The sequence below is a fragment of the Rhinolophus ferrumequinum genome, chromosome 17, assembly GCF_004115265.2.
Source record: "Rhinolophus ferrumequinum isolate MPI-CBG mRhiFer1 chromosome 17, mRhiFer1_v1.p, whole genome shotgun sequence".
In the NCBI taxonomy this organism is placed as follows: domain Eukaryota; kingdom Metazoa; phylum Chordata; class Mammalia; order Chiroptera; family Rhinolophidae; genus Rhinolophus; species Rhinolophus ferrumequinum.
Window position 1 is genome coordinate 20,304,465 of NC_046300.1, and position 23,052 is coordinate 20,327,516.

At 37.2% G+C, this 23,052-nt stretch overlaps 1 protein-coding gene across 11 annotated transcripts in view; it reads right to left on the bottom strand.

The window, feature by feature from the left end:
* RBMS3 (RNA binding motif single stranded interacting protein 3) overlaps nucleotides 1-23,052 on the bottom strand; it is a 648,742-nt gene that overhangs the window by 210,880 nt on the left and 414,810 nt on the right. For all 11 annotated transcript variants that reach the window (XM_033132638.1, XM_033132634.1, XM_033132632.1 and 8 more), the window contains exon 6: nucleotides 12,716-12,795. In XM_033132638.1, coding sequence (XP_032988529.1) covers nucleotides 12,716-12,795 — 80 coding nt within the window. The remainder of the gene's footprint in view (nucleotides 1-12,715; nucleotides 12,796-23,052) is intronic.

Below are 23,052 nucleotides of genomic sequence, written 5' to 3' on the forward strand. Positions count from 1 at the left end.
AGCGACATGTCATAAATGGCCACCCAGTATATGAGAAAGCAATACAATGCGATGCAGTAAGAATTATGATCAGAGGAGTGAGAAAGCAGGAAAATCTCCATGAAAAAATGTTGTACTGATGTTTGAACAGGATTTCTTTGAGAAACGTGGGTAGAAGGAGTGGAGCTAGACCCTGTGAATTGGACGTGGAAAGGTGTGCCAAGAAATCATTACCCGAAGCTTGAGATCATACAAGTTTTTATAGTTGTTTTACCTAAAAGAATGACCTCCTGCACCGACATGGCCATATTGGTCCTATAAGAAATATGTGCAATGTATACGAATCTGGGGATCACCAGGGCAAATTTCAGATAAATGTTTATCTGATTCTATACTCCTAATCATCCCTAAAAATGGTCAAGCTCCAAAGTGAGCACTTTGAATTCATTGGATACCATTCTAGAATGAGATACGGCAACTGTGTGCATAAGGCTAGGTAGGTATAAGGGAGGTATACTTTATATAGTCCATGAAGCAATTATGCCCATCAATGATTGTAGCTCATAGACTTCAACTGTTAAATTATATTTCCAGCTTACAGGGCAGATGTTAATGAAATCATTCTCATGATGCTAATAAATGTACATTAGCAATAATGGCAATATTTATCATTTCCTGACAGAACTTCTGTGGAACTCTACAAAATCTCAGTTAATTCTAGCAACACTGCCATAAAGGAGGCATTATAAACAGCTAACGGAAACATTAGGTTCCACAAGCAACCTGTCAAGAGGCTAAATAACTTGTCCAAGTTCAAATGTGAAGAAGAGAAAGGGTCAAAACTCAAACCAAGATCTATCTGCCTCCAATGGAGGCATATAGTAGTATATGTTCTCCTACCAGTTAAATTCGCAGAGAGGAAAGATACCATCCATGAGGTTCTATTAGAAAGCTTATCATGAACTGGGTGGATGTTGTTCTTTTCTTTCACATCATATAGATGAAGCAAAGATGCAAAACATTTGTACTTGGGGTGAGAGAAATGAACAGACTGTCAAAGGGTAGAAACAAATATTAGATTGTGTTTTTTCAAAGTAAATTATAGGGACATTTTTATCTTAATTTTTTTCAACTAGTACATGGATTCATTGGGTTAAAATTATTATAATTAGTTACAAAGTATGACCAGAACATTACTTTCCCTAGTGGTCTTTCATAGTAAGTTGAGAGGCAATAAGCTTAACCAATCATGATTTTAGGTCTCCACAATTGGAGAATTTACCATTTTGGAAAATTTTAAAATAAAATTTTATGTGAGCATTAACAGTATTCAATTAATAGTGTTTACATTATTATTATCACCATTACATTAGTATTATTTTTTACTGGCAACTAGCAAACCTGGAAGCCTATATTTAAGATATATCCCATGTGGTGGGAGTGGTATTCACATTGTGACTAGCACTCCATGGTACAGTTCAGCTGTAATATGAGCACTACATGAAATTAGCAGTGATCAAAAGAAATGACACAGAACAGTTCTTATGATGATAACAGAACTCCCATGTCATATCTGTGGTTAACCTTCTGGTTCTTAGATATTAATTTTAAACTTTCCCTAAATTCCGGAAGACTCACAGGCCACTCACAAATCTCACAGTCCCATTCCCACAATGCCAACATACCACACATGTTCTGTGTGTGTGTGTGCGTCGTTTCACTAAAACATTCACATATTCTGTGAAACAAGCTACTATTTGCTAATATAACAATAATGCATATGTTCAGAAGAATAACCATTGCATTTGAAAAAAACAAAAAAAAAACATTCACTATAGATTAACGTACTTGCATGCTAGTTTCCAGAAAATATAATTTGTCTACTTAAAATAGCTTTCTGGAGCACATCTAAGTTTTTAAAATAAGATCAGAAAAATGAGAGGATACTTAAAACTTCACCTTTATCCTGGCTATCTTTCTTAATGTTTTCTAGCTCTAAGAATATGAAAGGGGCTTGAATCTTGAATTTTATTCTGTATCAGCGACATTCAAAATTGCTCTTTTGTTTTACTGAAGAGGCCAAAGAGCTTTTGTTTCCATCAATTATATCTATCGATATTTACCATTTTAAAGAACAAAACTGAGAAATGTTTAGATGTGTCCTTATTAATATTTTAAAAATATCAACAATAAACTCATTATATGATAACATAAGTGATGCATTTTTATAAAAATATTTTCAAAAACAAAATTGATAAAGACAAGAATGGCCTTGTTTTATATTTTTGCAAATCTCTGTAATTTCTAGCTTAATAGGAGACAGCTGGATTCTAATTCTGCTTCTGCATTCGATCTGTTATAATATCACACATCATGTAGCCCCTGGGAAAATCCATCGTACACGCATAAGAGAATCAGAGTGAAAAAGGCAAATAATATATCAGTATTATGATAATATTTTGACCTTGCAGACCACCAGAAAGGATCTCAGGGACCCCACAGGTCCTGGACCACCATAGGACTCAAATGCACTATGTATTCTAAAGTAATTGCACATAAACATAGGCTATTTTCACTATTTGAATTCAATATGTTTGTACTTTAAAATAATTTTCGTACTAAAACCCCAGTACCTTGTATATTGGTACAATTTTGATTCCTTTGAATGGACCTTTATCAAGACATATTATGATTAGCTAACTCATGCTACCAACAAGTGATCTACTCTTTCATAGGGCACATGATCATGATGTCTTATAAAGAGTCGAACTGTCCAAGCCTTTTACAGAGAAATCTGTTACCTATCAACAACTGGTATCTTTCTTGGAGTATGTCTACTGTGTTTATCTCCACGGAAGTCAGGGAGTCTGTGGAGATAATATAGGTCACACTCGGGGTGTTTTCATCAGCAGCAAAAGAACTGGGATCTGGAAACTCAGACAGCTGTCAATCACTGTTTAAGACCTGCCCTCCCCCCCCCCCCCAACCAGTGGGATGTAACTTCCTAGGCACATCTGCCTGTCATTGTGCACCAGAAGAACAGACTCCCTCAGCCTGAGGACAGCCCACCTAGGAAGAGAGAAGTAGGTACTGGTTGACGGGGAAAGCAAGCACCCTGGGAGCGGTAACATTTGCTCTAATACCCAACAGCTAGAAATCAACTTCAATTGTTCGGTCAGTTTACGTTAGGACATTTCAGTGACACAACTAGTACAACTATTCGATAAAAACTTCTGGTCCAAATACATCCCACTATCAGTTCAAGAGAAAATAACTGTTTTCATATTTATAGCCTCCTAATCGTGCTACAGGGCTATCATACACCTTTGGCTGAGAAATACATTTTTGTAAATTCACTGAAAGTTTTTTTAACCACTTGAATAATAAGACTGATCTATATATCTTTGTTAACACGTAGAAGTGTCTATAGTTGCCTCCCTGAATTTTTACTTCGTGTCTCAAAACTAAGCTTTCATATACGACTCGACCATGCAAAGCTCTAGCACACTTTTTATTTCAAAGAATAGGGACTTGAAGTGGGAGCAATATCCAAGCTTTAGACATAATCACCTCGAACATAAAGCTGATATTATCTAGATAACCTCTATGAGCTCTTCTAAGCCCTAAAGATTTTTCAAAAACAAGAATTATTGAAAACAAGTATTAGGTTGAGATGCAAGAAATACATATTTGCATGAATTTAGATTTATAAATTGGTATACTTTTCCTGGCATATTTTATGGAACCATATTTTATGGTTTTAATTAATACTTGATTTATTTGGGTCAATAATAACATGCTTTGAGATCTGAGGACCCCTCTCCCCTCAAAGACTCTCTTTTTAGATGTTTCACTGTCTTCTATGCTCACATATCCTAAAAAGAACATGTAAAGTCCAAATAATTAACAAGAGTTTTCTTTTTTCCTATTTAACATACAAGCAACCCAAATAATTCAACGCTTTAAAAAGGAGAAGCTAAGAAAATTCCACAGAGGCAGTTTAGTAATGTAATTTAGAAATAGTTTGGATGATACTCAATTGAAACAAATTATATACTAGTATATCAGTTTCCTGTTGCAGCTATAGCACAGTAATGAAAATTTAGGGGCAAACAAGTACCCAAATTTACTATCTTATAGTTCTGTAGGTCAGACATCCAACACTGGGATAAAATGATCATGTAAACAGGGCTGGGTGTCTTCCTGGAGGCTTTAGGGGAGGATCCAAATCCTTCCCTTTTCCAGCTCCAGAGGCTGTCCCCATTCCTCCATCTTCAAGGTTAGCAATGGTGGGTCAAGTCCTTTTCGATAGCATCACTCTAATCTTTTCTGCTCCTCTTCTCCACTTTCAAATACCCTTGTGATTACATTGGGCCCGCCCAGATAATCTAGGATAATTTCTCTATTTTTAAGGTCAGTTAATTATCACCTTAATTTCAACTGCAATATTAGTACCTTTTTATCATGTAACCTGACATATTCACCGGTAGTGGAAACTAGGACCTAGAGATCTTTGGGGGAGAGAGAGCATTTTTCTGCCTACCACAAATAGATATTTACTTGTCTAACAAATAATTATTAGTACCTCTCTGTGACATGTATTGGGTTAGATGCTTGAAACATAAAATGAACAGCAAGGTTCATTCCTTACATTAAAAGAGTTTGTGGGCCAATTGTTTGAGGGTAGAGGGAAAGATAAAGATCAAAGTTCTGTTTAGAAAAATATTTATGTAATGCGACAAAAGTGTCATGGAAATATGTGAAGTGTATAAAAAATGATCATAAGCATGCCAATTTCCTATAAAATATTTCTTTTTTGGTACTGAAAAATGACAAAATAATAGTAAACTAATTGACTCATTATTCATAGGCTTAAAGAAGAAATCAGAGGAAACAGTTATAAGATAAACAAATGATGGGTGGTTCAGAGCTTGTCTAGTGAGCATTTACATTCATATTCCTTTTAAAATATGTTCATAAATTTTGCATATTTTTCATTCTAAAAAACTAGATAATAAATAATGGGTTGTGTGCATGGCAGCCTCCTTGATGGTTACTTGGAGAGAGTGGCAAGTGTTTAAAACAGATGTTATCCATTTATCCAAAAATTGGTTAGAATGTGCTTTTAAATCAACCCTATTAAATGAGATTCTAGATTTGGAAATGCACTAAGCACTTGATTATTCGGAGTTGGTTTCCAGGACTTTTGTCTTAATTGGTCTTAAGCCACTCAACCCTCTTTGCTTGCTAATCGGACTCAGACAACAGACACTAAATGCTTTAACTACATACTCATTAGCAATACTGCCAGCAGGCAAAGCCCAACATTGTCTTAGAAATAAAATTAAGGTTTCATAATTTATTTTGGAAGTCGTTACTGTAAATCTTCAATGCAGAAATTTCTGAAGACCTGTATGGGATTAGTATTTTAGAAATGGTAGACGAAGGTGGCTGGTGATTCTGGGGATGTATAGAAAAAACCTCCTCATCCCTCCTCTGTAGTCCATGAAATTGTGTTTAAAAAAAAAATAAAAAATAAAAAAAGAGTCAGATTTTGGTGCCAAGGGGAGACTCCAGACAAATTCTGCTGCTTATCATTGATGCTTATACATAATTATAAAAAAAATATATGGTTAGCAAAGCATACTGACCATATTATATTAATTAAACAGCATAGATGCTATTATAGTATTAAATTATGATAGCAATAATAAGCCGATGCAGTACTTCCTTAAGGCAGGGAGAAGCACCATCATGCCAAAAGGGACAAAAGCATAGACCAAGAAACTATTCTGTGTGTTTTCCAGATATTTACATTTATTATGTGAAAAAGAAGTTAAAAAGGAGTGCAGCACAGTGATGCTGCTTCACTGGACCCAATGCCCAAAGTTAGGATTTAGACATTATTTCAACATAAATTAAGCAAGATCAGTTGGCATGCTGGAAAACAGAATTTATCATTGTGCCAGGAATGAGTTACTTAAAGAATTAGACTGCCAGCATAACGCCATGAAGAGCAGCCTTGGAAAAAAAGAGGCATTTTAAAAGCAACTAGAATCTTTCTCAAATTAAGTTTTTTTCTTGTGAATATTTAGTGCTTCCTTGCTCTCTCTGTGTATTTAGATATACAAATGAGGATTTTATCAAAAATTAAGGAAACCTTTAAAGATGTCTCTCAATGTTTGCCTCCAAGTTTGTTGACGTTTGTTTAGCAGGAGCTGTGTATCCTCCCTACACCCTCAGGAAGTTCATTAAAAGAAAATAAAAGTATGAGGATTATTCAATGCATGGAATTATGCATCAACTTCAAAGAACATTTATTGAGAATCCACACTGAGCTCAGCAATAACCCTTGAAACGACAAAAAAGAAATAAACCCTGATTTGGAGAACTCAGTGTCAAATAAATAAAATATTACTTCAGCACTGTTCACACAGCCTAAGCTGCTCCCATGAAGATTAGAACTTCAGAGAACATCAAGGGAAATGTGAGATTAAATACGGAAATCTACAGTTTTGTGGAAAAACCTTTCAGTATTCTAATCAGAAGCCTTCAACTGTTCAGCTAAAGATTGTCTCTATTTTATTTCAGTCAACTACGGGCATCACACACTGGAGCTCATTATCAACGTCCACTACTCTCCATTTATCCAAGGCCAAAAGCTCACAAATTCCTTTCCCTGTGTCCTTAATTTTCTACGACTGCACCTCACCTTCACTTTGCTGCCATTCTGACCCTATGCTAGTCCCTAATTCCCTCTCCATTTGTATCAAGCATGCACTTGTTTATGGGTTCAACTATTCTGAGGTCAGCCATGTCACTGGTGGCACTTTGTCCTTATCTTCTTCCATACCTCTCTTGCTAAATTTAAACCCTGTCTACCATCTGTCTACTACCACTAATATTTGCCTTTATCATCCCTAATATGTGGTTCATAAGTGCTACTGTAAAAAAGAAAATCATGAAAACAATATATTTGGTCCATGAAATTCATTTCACTGCTTTAGCTTGAGTCTATCTTCCTCTATCACCATAAGTATTAAATCAAAATGTAGTCCTCCACAATTCCTAGAAGACCTGCCTTAATTTGCGTTCCCTCAAATCAGAGCTTGGGACAAGGTAGTTTAATTGGGAGCTGATGTGCAGAAGCAGATATGATAGAAAAGGAAAAGGAAGGTGGGAAGAAGGCAAATCAATAAAAGGTGCCTCACTGAGCTTGTTACTTCCATGGGCAATACCCTAAGAAACCCTGTGGAATGTCACTCAGAATTGCCCTTCCGCAGGACAAGAAGCCCTATCTTAGTCACCAACCCTCATGTCCCATTGATTGAGGGTTGTCTTGGGGAGTGATAACTCTACCAAAGTTTGCAGAAAACCTATGTCAGGTTGAGTGAGCTTTTATAGATTTTGCCCTGAGGCAGAAAAGTGGAGTGCTTCTGTGGATGCTTGAGATGGCATCCTTCCAGGGTGTATGGAGACTGTCCATCTCATCTGTAGCTGCAACCGCGGGAAGAGAAAGGGATGTAGCACTGGGCACAAAACCCATTCCATTAATTTCTAAACTGAGGATGACCCCCTGTACAGTTTCTTTATCCAGATTTAGAAATGAAATCGTCTGTCTCTCTTTCCCCCCTACCTAATCAGTTACCATGTCATAATGCGTTTACTTGCACAGTATCAGGCGTGTGTGGCGCTGTAGGAAGGTTGAAAAATGACTGACCAAGTCCACGTCCATAGAATTCATACAGACTCTAAGACTCTTTTGACCATGCAGTAGTCAGGCTGATCTGTAAAGTTCACTAACAGTCCAACAGGGCTTCATCATGGAGCAACTCTGTATTTGCTGCATAGAAATAATGCATCACTAACATTTAAGATGAGAGGCTTCATAGAAATTAGCTCCTCACTATTGCAAAATTCCTCTTAATAAGAAATCTAAACTGATACCCAGTTAGGGGCTGTAGTTTTTGCAGTTTATTATGTAAATGATGCCTTAGCTTCACAAAGATGGAAAACTCAGTATTAGGCAATGCTTTTCCCTCAGGAGAATCATAAAAGTATATTTTTGCCAAACTGTACACCACAATATTTTTCTCTACATCATAATATTTGCTTACTCTTACTCAACTATAGTTGCATTTGTGGAGTTAATAGACTGGTACCAGTGGGGAAACTCTGAATGGGAGGGTCTCCAACATATTTCATTAATAAAAAATTGCTCAAATATTCAGAATTTCAAAACATGTCTTTTAATATGTTTCATTTAAGCACATTGTTGATATTTTTTTACTCTGGGGGAAGTTTACATTTATCAAACAACATTTTCTTTCTTCATTTTCTTTAAAGATTATCAGATTTTAAATATTTTTCTTGCATGCCCCCAGGAAGTATCCAAACATATCCAGTATCATGCACATTTTTTTATTCACATAAACATGCAATAGTAAAATTATGTCAAAACATCAAGAAGGCACAGTTTTATTTTCTTAGAAAAAAATGATTCCTCTGTCATTGAATTGTTCAAATTTCTGTAACAAATCACAAGATTTGTTAAAAAATAAAAGATCCCCACATATGGGGATCTCTCAACCCTTCCCTACTTCTTGGAGTTCATTTGGGATTAGAAATAATTATCTAAAGAGTAAGGACATCATACTAAAAGATAATTACTTCATTTTCTTCTGAAAGACTGCTCCACTAATAAGAACATGTGCTTACAGGCAAAAGTCTAGTTCAAGAGCAAAACATGATTTATTTTTCTACAAACTAGCCTGCACGTCCTGTTCATCAATACACGTCCTTACATGTGGAAGCCTTTTCCGCATGGTGCACCACTCTGCTCTGGGGGCTCTTTGAAAGTGAGCCTTTCAAGTTCATGCCCTACGGATCCCTGAAGTGTCTGGGAACTTACTCTTTGCTTTTGCCAGAGGTTTGAAAAGGGAACGCTCTGGCGCTGCATACCGTTGCTGTGCAATTCATTACGGGACAAAGAAATGTCTGGGGTTAGGCAGGCAAGCAACTAATGATCCTTCATTTTGTCCAGAAACCATTAAGATCGATACGTAGGACATGCAACATTTATGGAACACTGTGTTTTTGTTTCCCTCTAGGGAAGGAAGAAAATGCTGGATGATCTCTTTCTGAGGATGGCTACAATGATTGACAGTGTTTAATACACATCTTTGGCCTCTCCTGCCCACCTGCTTATAGCAACACAGACGTCTGATATTTAATTTACTGTACCATATACACCACAATTCAAATAATTTGATTTTTGGCAGGTATCTTTAGTGCCATTGATCCAGGTCACCAAAATCTGGGAATAAAATTATAATTCAAAATGAACAGAGCTAGTTCTGGGAGGCTCTAATAGGCATTAACAATCCATGATGTATTCATTAAAATTAGATCGTTTATGAACTGAAAAAAGAGCCCAGAGGAAAAAAGCCTAAGTCAAAAGAAGTATCTACACAAATAGCTCACACAATCTGTCAGGGATCAAAACTAAATACCATCATGAAATATAGTTAATGAGTACATTTTCCCTAGAATAATGCAAATCAAAATGTTGACAGCAACATAAATGTGGTCAATGTATATACCCTTGCAAATATTCTTAACTGTAATGTTTTTAGAATTTGAAATCCAGAGCGATGTCAAGATTTTGGGTTAAAGTGGACATTTTTCTTGTTCTTTTATGGAAATAACACAATACAGAACTGAGAAACTAGATGGCCATCTCAGAAAAGAAATAATAATAATAACTTTGCATCTCCTTTAAAAGGAATCATTGCCAAGAGTGACAGAAGCCAAAAGGGCACTCACTATGTTTGCTCAATGACATGTGCATAGTTCCGCAAGTTGTTCCTAAGCGGAGAAGTAAAGAATGTAAATGTCATACCAATTGTTCTCTACTTGCCTAGAGTAAGATTAAAACAGAATTCTAGTAAGAGAAAAAGATAATTGACTTAATATGCAATGTTTTCAGCAGCTCACTTATGCCTGAGAATCTCAGATCATTATTGCGTTATGGTGGGTCTGTCAATCAAACAACCTTAAAGCATTATATTGGAACAATCAATGTGAGTTCTACAAAACTGCAAACTTCTGAATTCAAAGGTGCCAAATCTTGATAATGTGCAACACTGAGATTTTTTTTTTAATATATTTTTAAAATTCTATTTTAGTTGCCGGTAGGGCTAGATCAATTATATAATAGTTGGTTTTAATTAGTGCACCCACAAGCAAAGACAGTCTGTCTAAAGCTATGCTAGTAATGAAAGAGTTAGGAAATTGGTCACGTCTTTTGAAAATACCCAAGGAATGGATTCCAATCTGATATCAGAGCTCAGGGTGACATCCCACTCACAGTCTTCAAGATGGAATAGATAACTGGATTACGATATGAGTTTCTGAAAATAAGATTTCAACCACCTACAACAAATAAGCAATGGGGATCACGGAAGGCAAACAGCACACACCCAAATTTTATTATACCTGTCTTGACTTAGTAAATGTACCCAATGAGTGTATTTTACTATTGTATCTTCCAAAATACCCACATCTTGCATTATGTCCTCTTTTATTCCATATACAATTTAAATATCAAAGATTAAAAGTTCTGTTAACATTTGAAGCCTTTATTAAATTCTGTTTGACTTCCAACGCATATATTCAAATACTAATGATGATTAATATTTTATATGTAATTTTATGATGTTGAGTGCAAATCTAAGAAGCATAAAGTTATATCTCTTAAGAGTTTTCTAACTGAACATAATTACGTTGCCTCTCATGGTTCCCTGAGAGAAAAGTGAGTGAGGGACTCATAACTAAGTTCTTGCTATTCACAATGTATCCATTGGGTGTAGCTATGATATTAGATAGGCTGATGTCACAGTCTGCATATTCAGGAAGGATGTCCAGACATTTGGGGATTTTTTAGTGACTCTCTTTGTCTTTAGTATTAAATTGTCTTAATCAGCTGTATGTGTGATGGGGAAACCAAATACAACAGTTTCAAATCCGTCGAGTCAAGAGGGATTTCAGTCTCTTTTTTCTGAAAAGGAAGAATTCACCTAAAACAGGGAGACCTGTATTAGAACTTAAATCGACAATTTCTATATAATTTGCTCGTTCTTAAAATGTTTATATAACCATATAGTCCACGCGTAGTTTGAATGCTTTCTACATAGGTAGGCATCTGTTGGACAAAATGAGATAAATAAGGGGGAAATCCTGCAACAATTTAACTCTTTTATTCAGGGATGGGTCTGAGCAGAGCATCTTAAATTGCTTTTTATGCTAAAATAAATAAATAAATAAATAAATAGTCTCCTAAAATGCAAGGGCAGCTTACATGCTGAGATGTAAACTGCTAACTCTTTTCTTAACACCATATGTCTCCAACAGGATTATAATGCAGTCGGTCCTCACGGCAATGCTATGCATGAAAGCTAGCCAAATGGAAGTACAGGCTTCACTGTGTGTTGACTCTCTGATTAAACAAGAGAAGCAACTTAGGATTTCCCAGATCATCCAAGTGTGTCAGTCTGAAAGGTCTTTCTCCTTTCCTGACATCCTCCTCAAATCAACCAACTCATAAAAGCACTCTGACCTCTCCACAAAATATTTCTGTTTTTGCTCAGACTTCCTCATGACTTCAATATATTTTAAGGAATTGAAATGCTCCGTCCCTGAACTCTCCAGCCGCGCATTTTACATAGCAAACACCCTAGAAATCCATCTTAAAAAGATCAAAGGGAAAATATTAGAAGGCTGAAGAAGTCACATTCCCCCCTTGAGAATCACCAAAAACAGAAGAGCAACAATAAGCCATCATACATTAGTCAGATATTTATTTTATCGACTCGTAATTCTTTTTTTTAACACCTCATTACAATCTTTAATGTTTTTATGCATAAAATATATTTTTAAATTTACTTACCTACTATTAAATATGTCCCATATATACTGCTCCCAGATTAATATCACACTAAGCAGGCATTTCTACCTTAAGTCCTAACACGTGATATACAAGTATTCAATTCTTGTAAGTTGGAAGTAGTTTTTAGCAGCCTAAAGTTATGTCATTTTACGATGTGTGTTCTTAAGAATTATGCCTTGGGAAATGTAAAATGCCCTGGAACAGTCTAGATTGGTGTTTCTCAAACTGTCTCTGATGAATGGACACCTTTAATAATTTTTTTCAATATGTCAGTAACTGATAATTTTGTAAAATAAGAAATTATGCACTCAGATTTTATGGCAATGTCAAATTGCCATAAAAGTTTCTAAATGCTTACTCTCACTTTCTCTCCTCTTCTTGTCATGGGCTGGTAAGATATGTTTGGAAACGAGCATCAGTCTGTGGACTCTACTGTGAATATCACTGTTCAGATATTTTATAAATTATAAATCAAGATACCAATATTAATGAAAAGAGTCATAAACTTCCTTCACTTCAAGTGCATTTTTAACTATTCTTGGCTATGTTTTTCTTCTAATTCACTTTAGGATATTAGCAGAGATTCAAAAGAAAGGCCAAAGAAGAATCACCAAGAAGGTTTAGGTACTTTTGAGAAAGATGAGTTGCTACATAATATTAAAAAATTACACATTTATAAAAACAAACTTTTCCCTCCCAGTAACCCACGAAGAGCCTTACCATGTACTCATTCTAATAGTAGCAATAAGCCTAGATACTACTGACAGACTACTTAATGGTGTTTCTTACCTGGGATGCCTGGTGGTGTTTTCAGATATTTCCCATTAAAATGTTGAATTACCACTTCACATTTTTCAGTAGACTCCATTCTGGAAAAATAAGTAAACAGGGGGTCATATATGTTGCATAAAGTTGTGCACATTCAGGAAAAAGAAACACAACAGGGAAAACAGGAAAGCCATAGAAAAGCTTGATTTGAGAACTTCACCAGAATCGTCAACTGTTGGCATGACCACCATGACCAGGCCAATAGGACATCAAAAACTCATTGCCATGAGTATTATTTACTATATTGAAAGTTGCCTATAGGGCTGGCATTGTGCTGAGTCTTCACCCAGAAGGAATACTGAGGTATTAGTTTATTTAAATCACACAACCATGTTTGGCAACTGAAAGTACTCGATAAATACCCGCTGAATATACAAATTAGCAAATTTGGAAGGTAGGTCTTGTTTGGTTTTTTGTTTGTTTGTTTGTTTGTTTTACTGACTTTCTTTTGTTAATTTTTGTTTTTCATTGTAGTTGACACTCAATACTTTTTTTATATCAGTGTCAGAAGTGCAGCATAGTGGCCAGACATTTACACAATCTGTGAAGTGATCTACCGGACAAGTCCAGTACTTACCTGGTACTACCCATAGCTATTACAACATTACTGACTATATTTTGTGATTGCTCTTCCTATCAATGAGAGTGCTGAGGTGTGGAGAGATGAACTCGCTTGCTAATAAGTGGCAGAGTCTGGATTTCAACTGAGGGCTGCCTGACACCAAAGCTCTCCTGTAACTGCTAAGCTACACTGCTGAGGAGACATGCTTTATTTCAACTACCTGCAGCCTAAAGCAATGATTGATAGTGTTGTCATTGGCATCATGACACTTTTATCGAAAGCCCACTGGATGAAAGATACAACAGAGAATTACTTGGTGGCCCAAATGTGAGATGAGAACATAAACACACAAACCTGAGGTCCTGAACTTTCTTAATTTTGAATTTTGAACAATCCTCTATGTATCTATACTAGATATCAATGTCCCTAAACTGGGTTTCTTGTGCCAAATTTTGTCATCTCACATAGAAGCTAATGAACGAACCTTTTGAGCCATTCCATCATAATGTCAATATTGGCAGTGTTGCCATATCCTAAATAGACTAGTATTAGCAACGTTTTCTAAATAATTAACTATACTTGGGCTTTATTGTTCTATAAAATTGGATGAGAAAGATAGAAATTAAAGGGTTGATGCCAGTAAAAGGAAATTAAGTCCCGCAAACAGCACATTAGAGACAAAAATAAATTTAAGAGACAGAACACAAACATATGTAAGAATGTGTATGAAATTCGTCTAAAACGCAAAATATAATTTTGGGTTTTCTGCTGTGTCGTTCATATGAGCTTTTAACATGAGCTTGGAATGGAGCCCTTTGACACAAGTTGTGAAAATTTCCTATATCTGAATCTCATGTGTGTTTTCAGGATGGTATTATATGACCATATTATATGTAGTGCATACAAGATAAGAAAAAATATGTAAACAAATGCCAAATATTAATACATTCATTACATCTGTAGGGACTGAAATGTGAGAGGAATTCCAGAAGCTAGGAAAAAAGTGAGAAGTCAGCATAGAAGGCGAAGAGGGCCCTTGGACAAGTAATTAGGGCAGGTGACTGAGCTGGGAGGGTGAGAGAGGCTGTGTGTCCTTTTACATGGGGTAGAAAGAGAAGACCACTATGGCTGGACGGAAAGTCGTGGAGAAAAGCTGAGAAATGCAGACAAGGGCATTTGAGTTACCGGGTTCAGGAATTTGACGATGGTATTCCAGAGCACATTCTATTTGGGGAGATGAAATTCTGACTCAAACTTTTAAAAATTTCTTTTCTACTCTACATTCCTATGAGGCATGGGATGGATGAACATTTTTCTGTACTGATACACATGATAAATCTCTAACTACCAAGCACGACTGACTTCACGGGTCTGAGGCCTGTGCAGAACCACAGAACCACACTCTTAGAACAACCCTGCACTTGGTTGAAAACTCTGCTGTCACCATCTTGAAGTTCTTAGTAATTTTCTAATAAGGAGTTCTGCATTTTCCATTTCACTTGGTCCCACAAATTGTACAACTGGCCCTGCCATGACAAGAAAGTGCAGGAAACGAATTGGACATTAATAGGCCAGTATTCATTCATCGGATGGCCCAATGAATCCACATAAGTGTTATTTTGAGGAAGATTGGGATAATAAATCAATTTTCTGTCCAACAGGGTTCAGGAACTTTAAGCTTAATAACATGCAACTTAAAAGAACAAACATATAAATAACAAAGATAGCATTTTGTTTACCGCTTAGTCACAAGTTCCCCCAAATCAGAAGATATTTGGTTTGGACAGGCAAGATGAATCTTTTCCCATTCCAGGTATTTAGCAGCATCAAAGTACAATTTTCCTAATTCCTCCAAGTTTTCTTTCTGGTGGAATCTTTTACAGTAAGTCTTCCAACTTTTTTTTTCTAGGAACAAAAGAATTCTAATTCTGTTCTTTCTCTCTTCCCACAGGATCTACTATCTATTGTCTCTTGGGGAAAATAACCTTCCCTCCTAGCAGAGACATGAATGGGAGAAGAAATGTAAGCCCTTAATTACTACAGATGTTACTTTATGGAATTTTTATTCCAGGAAAGCTACAGAATGAAAAGCTTATGCCCCAGAGGCCCCTCCCTGTTCAAGCTCTCTCTGGGTACTCATCTAGATAAAAGGCAGTTAAGAATCTAAAGCTTGCTCGCAAGGAGTCCTACAAATCAAATCCTTTCTCTTTTTCTTAAAATGACATGGGATTCTAAATGAAGACTAAAACTAGATGGGTGTGTGTGTGTGTGTGTGTGTGTACACGTGTGTGTGTGTGTGCAAGCGTGCGCGCTTGTTGATTCTCCATAATGTGTTTTAGGGAATTCAGAGGAAGCTAAAGAAGAAAATCAAGAGGCTAACCCACTTGACCCACCTAAAATATTTTTGTTCTGGTTTAGAAGCCTCAAGTCTCCCCTTTTGGATTCTAAGTATGATCATCTTTTCTTATGACTGTTTTACAGCCATATCAAGCTGGATGGGGGCTGTTTTTACACACACAAAGACAGTGGCATAGATTGTTCATTTTCGCTTCATTCAGATTTAACTAAGTGAATGTCTACAGTGAGTCTTTAGAGACTCTCATCTCTGAAAGAATAAATGCAATAAAAGTCTGTTTTCTGTAGCTGCCGGCGTTTAGTGTCAAACCGTGTTATGTTGTACTGCCCAGCAGTGACAATTTCATTTTAATACACGGGGCACATTTTAACAAGGCAAAACAGTCCCAGGGAATACAGCGATATAGGAACTGCCACAGGGAAAGGCTCAGTGTTCCTCATGCATTTTCTGAGGGAGCAGAACAAAAGTGAGACACACGGAGCTTTGGGGGTGGGGGTGGGGGTGGGGAAAGAGACTGTGTTTGAATAGCTACCGCTGAAGAATGTGCCCATTTTCTTCTCAAGTTTCACAATTAACTGCTTTGAAATGCCAGCTCAAGCTATCTGCAATCTGGCACACGCTTCAGTTGAAATTGACACTAGCATTATCAAGTGTGTCTGCAAAGGCGGCATGCCAGACAAAGCTGCCTTTACATGTCCCTTTCAGATGGGCCACTGAATCACGACAAGTGCATCTATTCTTCCTAGGCGGTACCTGAACCCTCGTGTGTCCCTCAGAACAGCTCGTGGGCCAGGCCAACCATTCGCCTGACGATACATTAATTAGGTTCTTACAAGGCTCTAATCATTGTATAAAGCGTAAGGATTTTCTGTTAGGTCTGATGTTTAAATATAAGTACACATTAAAGGTCCCATGTGACATTCTTTCTTGTCTCAGTGTCTAGGAACCTGGCTTCCGTCATTCAAAACGCACCACAGAATTGTGATTTTTTTTTTTTAAACTTTTTTTCAACAGCTACTAAGAGGAGCTAGTTTTACAGCCAATACAATTCCCCCAGGCAAATTACATCAGATGAGAGCCTGATCCAATATTAGTAGAACGTTCTGGGTCTGACTTTCCATGCAGAGGTGAAAAAGTATTTTGCAAAACCTTTGCAGCCTACCTATCTCACCCCAATGGAGATTCTCTCCGTTTATGACCTTAAAGTCATAAGCATTATTAACCATGTAGTTAAGACAAATCCACCCTGTTGTTTATTATGGTTAATTAGAGGTTTCCACTATTGTGAAATTTTTGTGGTTTTGCAATCACAGGCTCTGTACAAATTATTGGCAACTTCGAACATCCAACACTGCAAGCCAGTCATCCCTCATTTCCGTTAAGATTTACACAAAGGGTCAACATTAAAAGATTTCTTTTTAAGTACTAAAATGTGTACTGCTGACATTTCAAAAACAAATTATGTCATCTACTTTTTAATCCACTGTAACTAAAGGGATAACAACGAGTCCCAGGAACAAAGATGAGTGAATGAGTTGAATTTTCTTCTTAGTTTTTGAAATTTTTTTTTTTCCTGCCAGGTCCTTGACATTCTTAAGATACAAGTGTCCTAAGTGCCAAATGATGAAGCAGAGTGGCCTCCCTGCCATCGCCCTCTTCAGAAACCCAGTGTCTTGCTCAGCATTACAACACATTCCTCTTAGGGAATAGAACTGTGGACAATATTTCACCAATGAAAATCCACTCCAGAGTTCTGGAATAACATAATTTCAGGACTAGAAATAACTTCTACATTGTACAGATGAAGAAATTACCACTAGAGAAGACTTTGTTTGGCTTCCCTAAATGCTAGTTAGTGGATGAGCCTGGCATAGAATTCTTGTCTCTTGACTTTCAGTTCAGATGGTTTATTTGGAAGAGATGGAGCTCATTGCTGGCCTCATGTGATCCCTCCTGATTTCCTATACTGATCTGTTAGGAAGCTGGATGGATCCTGCTAGCTCCATTCCAACACCCACTACTAACTAGAGCGGTTGTTCTAAAAAAATGAGATATACTCTGCTATGATATTACCAGAAGGGCACTTTACCTGGATGGTATTCTTTCCAAAAACCTATACATAATATGAATCTTATCATGAGAAAAACATCAGACAAATGTTAATTTGGAGTCATTCCCCAGGATACCTGGCCAGCAATATTTAGGAAAAACAAGGAAAGTCTAAGAAAGTATCACTAACCAAGGCCAACTGATGAGACATGACAACTAAATGTAAAATGGTACCCTGGATTGGATTCTGGAACGGAAAGAGGGTATCAATGAAAAAAAAAAAAAAGGGTGAAATCCAAATAAAGTCTGGAGTTTAATTAAAAATGTCAGTTTCTTAATTTTGATAAATATGCCATGACAGGATAAAGTGTTAACAACACGTGAAACTGAGTGTGGGCATATGGGAACTCTGTATCATCTTTGAAACTTTTCTATAAAACTAAACTTATTCAAAAATAAAAAGTTTATTTAAAATAAAGACTGTACATTAAAATTATCAGGAAACTATTTTTAAAAATACCAGTGTCTGGGCCCCAGCCCAGGAGATTATGACTTAATTGTTCTGGCATGAAGTCCAGGCACATATTTTTCAAAGCTACCCAGGTGATTCCAGTGTGTAGCCAGGGTTGAAAACCACCAGAGTTCTGTGTCAGGTGTCCCAAAGTGGAAACCATGGGCCAAATTCAGCCTTCACTGATGTTTTGTTTGGACTGCAAAAACGTTTTTGGAGAATTTTAAATGATTGTCAAAATTTAAAGTTGGGAGACTTCACATGAAAATTTGAATTTCTGATTCCTTTTAAAGATGAGATGATCTGTCTATGTTTTCCGTATGGTAACTATGGTATAATAAAAATCAATTTGGTCTTTGTCCTTGGTTCTTGGCACAGAACTCCTAAATCCTTTGGGGTTTCCTGAGCGATAGGAATGTCTTTTGTTATTCATACTGAGCCCCTTTCACCATATCTGAGTTTATATTAATGAGATGACTCTAGGTAGGATCCATAGATAGCTTCAGGATGAGGCTAGTCACTAAAATGACCAGGTGATCTGAGGGTTGGAGCTTTCAGTCCCACCCTCCAAACTGGAAGGACTGAACAGGGGCTAGAGATTGAGCTCAATCACCAATGGCCAATAATTTAATCCATCATGCCTGTATAATTAAGCCTCCATAGAAAAACACTGGATGGCATGTTTCAGGAGCTTCTGGGTTGGCGAACACATTGATATTCTGGGCAGGTGTGTACCCAGAGAGGGCAGGGAAGTTCTGAGTCAACCACATACCTTGCCCTATGCATCTCTTTTGGCTCTTCCTGAATTGTATCCTTTATAATATACAGGTATATATAAATAAAATCCTTTTTGTGAATTCTGTGGGTAACTCTAGTGAATTATCAAACCTGAGGGTAATCACAGGAATTCCTGAATTTGTGGTTGGCCCATTAGAAGTGTGAGGAGCCTGGGGACAGTCTTGTGGGACTGAGCCCTTAAACCTGTGGCATATGATGATCACTCTGGGTGCTTAGTCTCAGCTTTGAATTGAATTGTTGGACACCCAGTTAGCATCAGAGAATGGGAGAATTGGTGTAGAAAAACAACACATATTTGGTGTCGGAGAAAAGACATCACAGCAATCATGGCCTGGAGTTGAGCAGTTGCTTTCTTTAAACAGAGACAGTATGCCATCGTTCCTACCAGTTTGTATCGATTGCCAATCCTAAGGCAAAGAGGCAGAAGCTAGCTACTGCTGACCTTGCACTGTTTTCTTGTTTTTTGTTTTTTTGTTTTTTTTTTCCCGTGGTACGGTCAAGAGGAAAGAAAAGTAGTCAATTTATCCATGTGTACTGGTGTTTTCTGTTTATCCCTCCCTTATCTGTTTTCTCTGCTGAGTTCTGTGTCCCAAAGAAGTGACCCTTCTATGGACCGCATCATCTTGGCTCCTTTATCTGATGGCATTTCACTGTGTTCAGCCATTGGGAAACTAGTGGGAGTAGAGAGAAGTATGACCATTTCTTCCTCATTCTCTCTCTGCTTTGGCACTTGTCTCTCTGGTAGGGATTGTATCCCTCTCTGTCTACAGCTCCTCCAGACAGACCCTCCTTGACAGTTCTGGGTCTCACTGGTCTCTAAGAACACTCCTCTCCTTGCCTTCTGCTCTGGGTATCATAACATCCCTTTGTTAGTTCCCTGAGCTTGCCCACACTTCTCCTTTATCCAGTCTCCTTTAATCCAGTCTCTTCAGTTGAATCATTTGGAGTGAAATTCTGTTTCCAGCCAGTACTCTGACGTCTATACCTTAAAACTATCAATAATCAAGGAAAAACATTATCTGGAAGGCTGTGTATTTCAAGAAAAATGTAAGAAAATAAAAAAAGTTTTCTTACACTCAATCTGGGAACTGCTTCTTTCATGTAGATAGACAACAACCCCGACTGACATCCTTGTCAAAATACATCATAAACTAGATTGATCTTTTAACCATAGTAGATTCATATTTTCAAAAGGCATTTTGGTACAGACACGAATGGCTAGGGGAAAGAAAGAAAACTGAGATAAAGGAGGACTCAACAATTATAATATGCTCAGGTCTAGAAAAATGCTTCCATTAAATGCCAGTAGAATACATTATCAATTTTAACCAATCTCTTTGAGTGGCGGCCATATTTCATTCCTAAATACTATTATCTACTATACCTCTTTTCTTTCTTCTATGGTATAATGACTTTGCATTTTTTCTGTTTCCCAAATATGTCAAATTTGGCCCCTCCAGAGATCTTATACTACCTTTTTCCTTTGCCAGCACTGCTCTCTTCCCTCCTTAACCCCACCAAGAGACTCTCCTGGCTGCTTCCTTCTTACCATCTGCATCTCCATTTAAATGCTCCCTCCTCAGAGGTCTTTCCTTTCCCTGACCTCCAGCCTCTCGTTCTGCCATAGTCTCTACTGCATCTTTATGTTTTGATTTTTTTATGATACGTTAGTTATTTGATATTACTTGGTATTTTATTGTTCGTTTGATCACATGCTTTTTCTCTCCTCCATTCAGTAGAATGCCAGTCTATGAAAGCAGGTATTTTTCTTTGTGTACACCTCTGAGTAACTGTATCTAGAATAATTACTGGCATATTAGTAGTGCCCAAGACATGCTTATTAGATGAACTAAATGAATGAATGAATGTACTTTATATTTCAGGAAAGGAGGCTCAGAGACTTTTAGTAACTAGTCCAAGAACACAGATGGGAGGTGCAGAACTAAGATGCAAGCTAAGTTACTTCTGGCCCATAAAGCCATGTTTATAACCACATGGATATAGAGAATAGATGGGTTGGTCCAACTCACAGAAAACTGAGAATGGAGGAATACTAATAAAAGAGACTCACACCTGTAGTCCAAATGATATTTGCAAGTCGTTCCTCTTTATTGGCTGGGAGTGGACAATCTGCCTCAAATGCACACAGCCTTGGATGGCCCAAGAGTCTTTGTCATGGCTTGTACTTAGAGCAGGTACAGAGCAAAGAGATCTTACAGGCCTTGAGCACTGTAAAGCCACTGAATGGACACCGTTTCCAACCTTGTGGTGACACAGTTCTCCCACTTCAATCTCACATGGGTAAATCATATTCAGAACTCTCCTCCCATTCCATTGAGGGCAGTCTTTGGACGCCAACCATTTCAATTTTATAATAATGGAGCAATAAGGAGTATGTTTTTCCTCCTTCTCTAAATGTTTATAAAGGCATGTATAGAGGAAGAACTGAGTCCAGAAGATTTCAGAATAACAGATTATTTGATGCACATTAATTCATTCGTTTGTTTGGTTGGTTGGTTTGGGTTTTGAAACCCAGCGCGCCAAATATATGGAAAAGAAAGCATAATGTTCTGCTTTCTGTAGCTATGATCATGACTTTCTGATGGTAGATGAAATACAAAGAGGCCATGAGAAGAAACAGATGAAGGTAAACAAAGTGACACATAAAACAAAACTGAAGAAGCTGGAGGGTATGCCAGGACTTTACTCTCCAGTAGATCACATCTGCTGGCAATTGGGAGAGGACTTAAAATCACCGAAAGGAATAACAGCCCTATTCTCTCCAATCACAGCAAACACAATTGTAACCTGTTTCTGTGCAAACACAGCTGTAGTTGCATATTACTAATCACTAAGTTTACATTTTAGAGATTTTCTTTGCTCACACTTGATTTCCTCATTCCACGTGTTTGAGATAGCAATGGCAAAAGAATTGCCAAAACGGCAAGGGAGGAATAGTTAACACAAGTATGAACTCGACATAGATATGATCAAAACATTTCAAACGAAACAAACAAAAAAAACCCACACAATTTGATAGGCTAGCTAGTCATTTTAAGGGAACATTCATTTGCCCAGACTTCCTGTTTGGGCATTTGTTGCTTTATAATTTTTTTAAATTCCTGTATTTTCATTATGTTTATTCTGAATCAGAGTTCTCATTATATTTCACCAGGTGAGATATAGATAGGAAGATAGGAAGCAAGAAGGTTCAGGGAGTAAAAAGTAAGTCAATAAAATATTAATGATATTCAAAGTTACTAAAAAAAAAATACGTAAAGAATCTTTTTGAATCTGCTACTTATATTGATTTTTAATAATCAGGCTGATGTTTGTCTGCCTTTAACCATGGTTATTTTTTTTACTTTATGAAAAGAAAGAAAAACTGAAATTATTTGGAAAACTTTGTTCATTTGGTAATGAGAAATAGGACACAGAGCTTCCTGTGTCTGAAAAGTCATTCAAACAAAACTCCATGAGAATCAAATTAAAAGGACTGAAGAGGGGCGGAAAATACTAAAAAATACAAAGGTCTCTGTGCTTAGCGGTCTCTCACGCTCTTTAGCTCACCAGGGGACAGTAAATGCATTCTTAAGGAGGGCCTAGGGTCCCAGATGTGGAAGCTGGATTAATTGTGACTACTTTCCCCCATCTCTTCTCCACTTTGGGTCATTCTTTACCAGCCTCTCATAACACTCTTTCAATGTGATTTTTGTTAGACAAACGGTCTCATGTTTCTGGGACTGGGAAATGGCTAACGTGAACACACAGTCATGTCCCTCCAGACTCAGGCTGATTTATGCTCCGATCCTCACCCTCCAAGGCTAGGTAGCCTGTTGGCACCCGCTAGCTCTGCAGTCGTGGGTCTGACTGTCAGCATTCCCACCATAAACTTCTGTTTTTAGAGGTTTATGACTTGGCTATAAAATGCTGCCTGGAGGTGGGGTGGGGGGGGGAGGCTGGATCTTACAAAATTGGTTTAAGTTTCAAGAGAGTTAAAAAAAAAACACAAAAAAATAAAA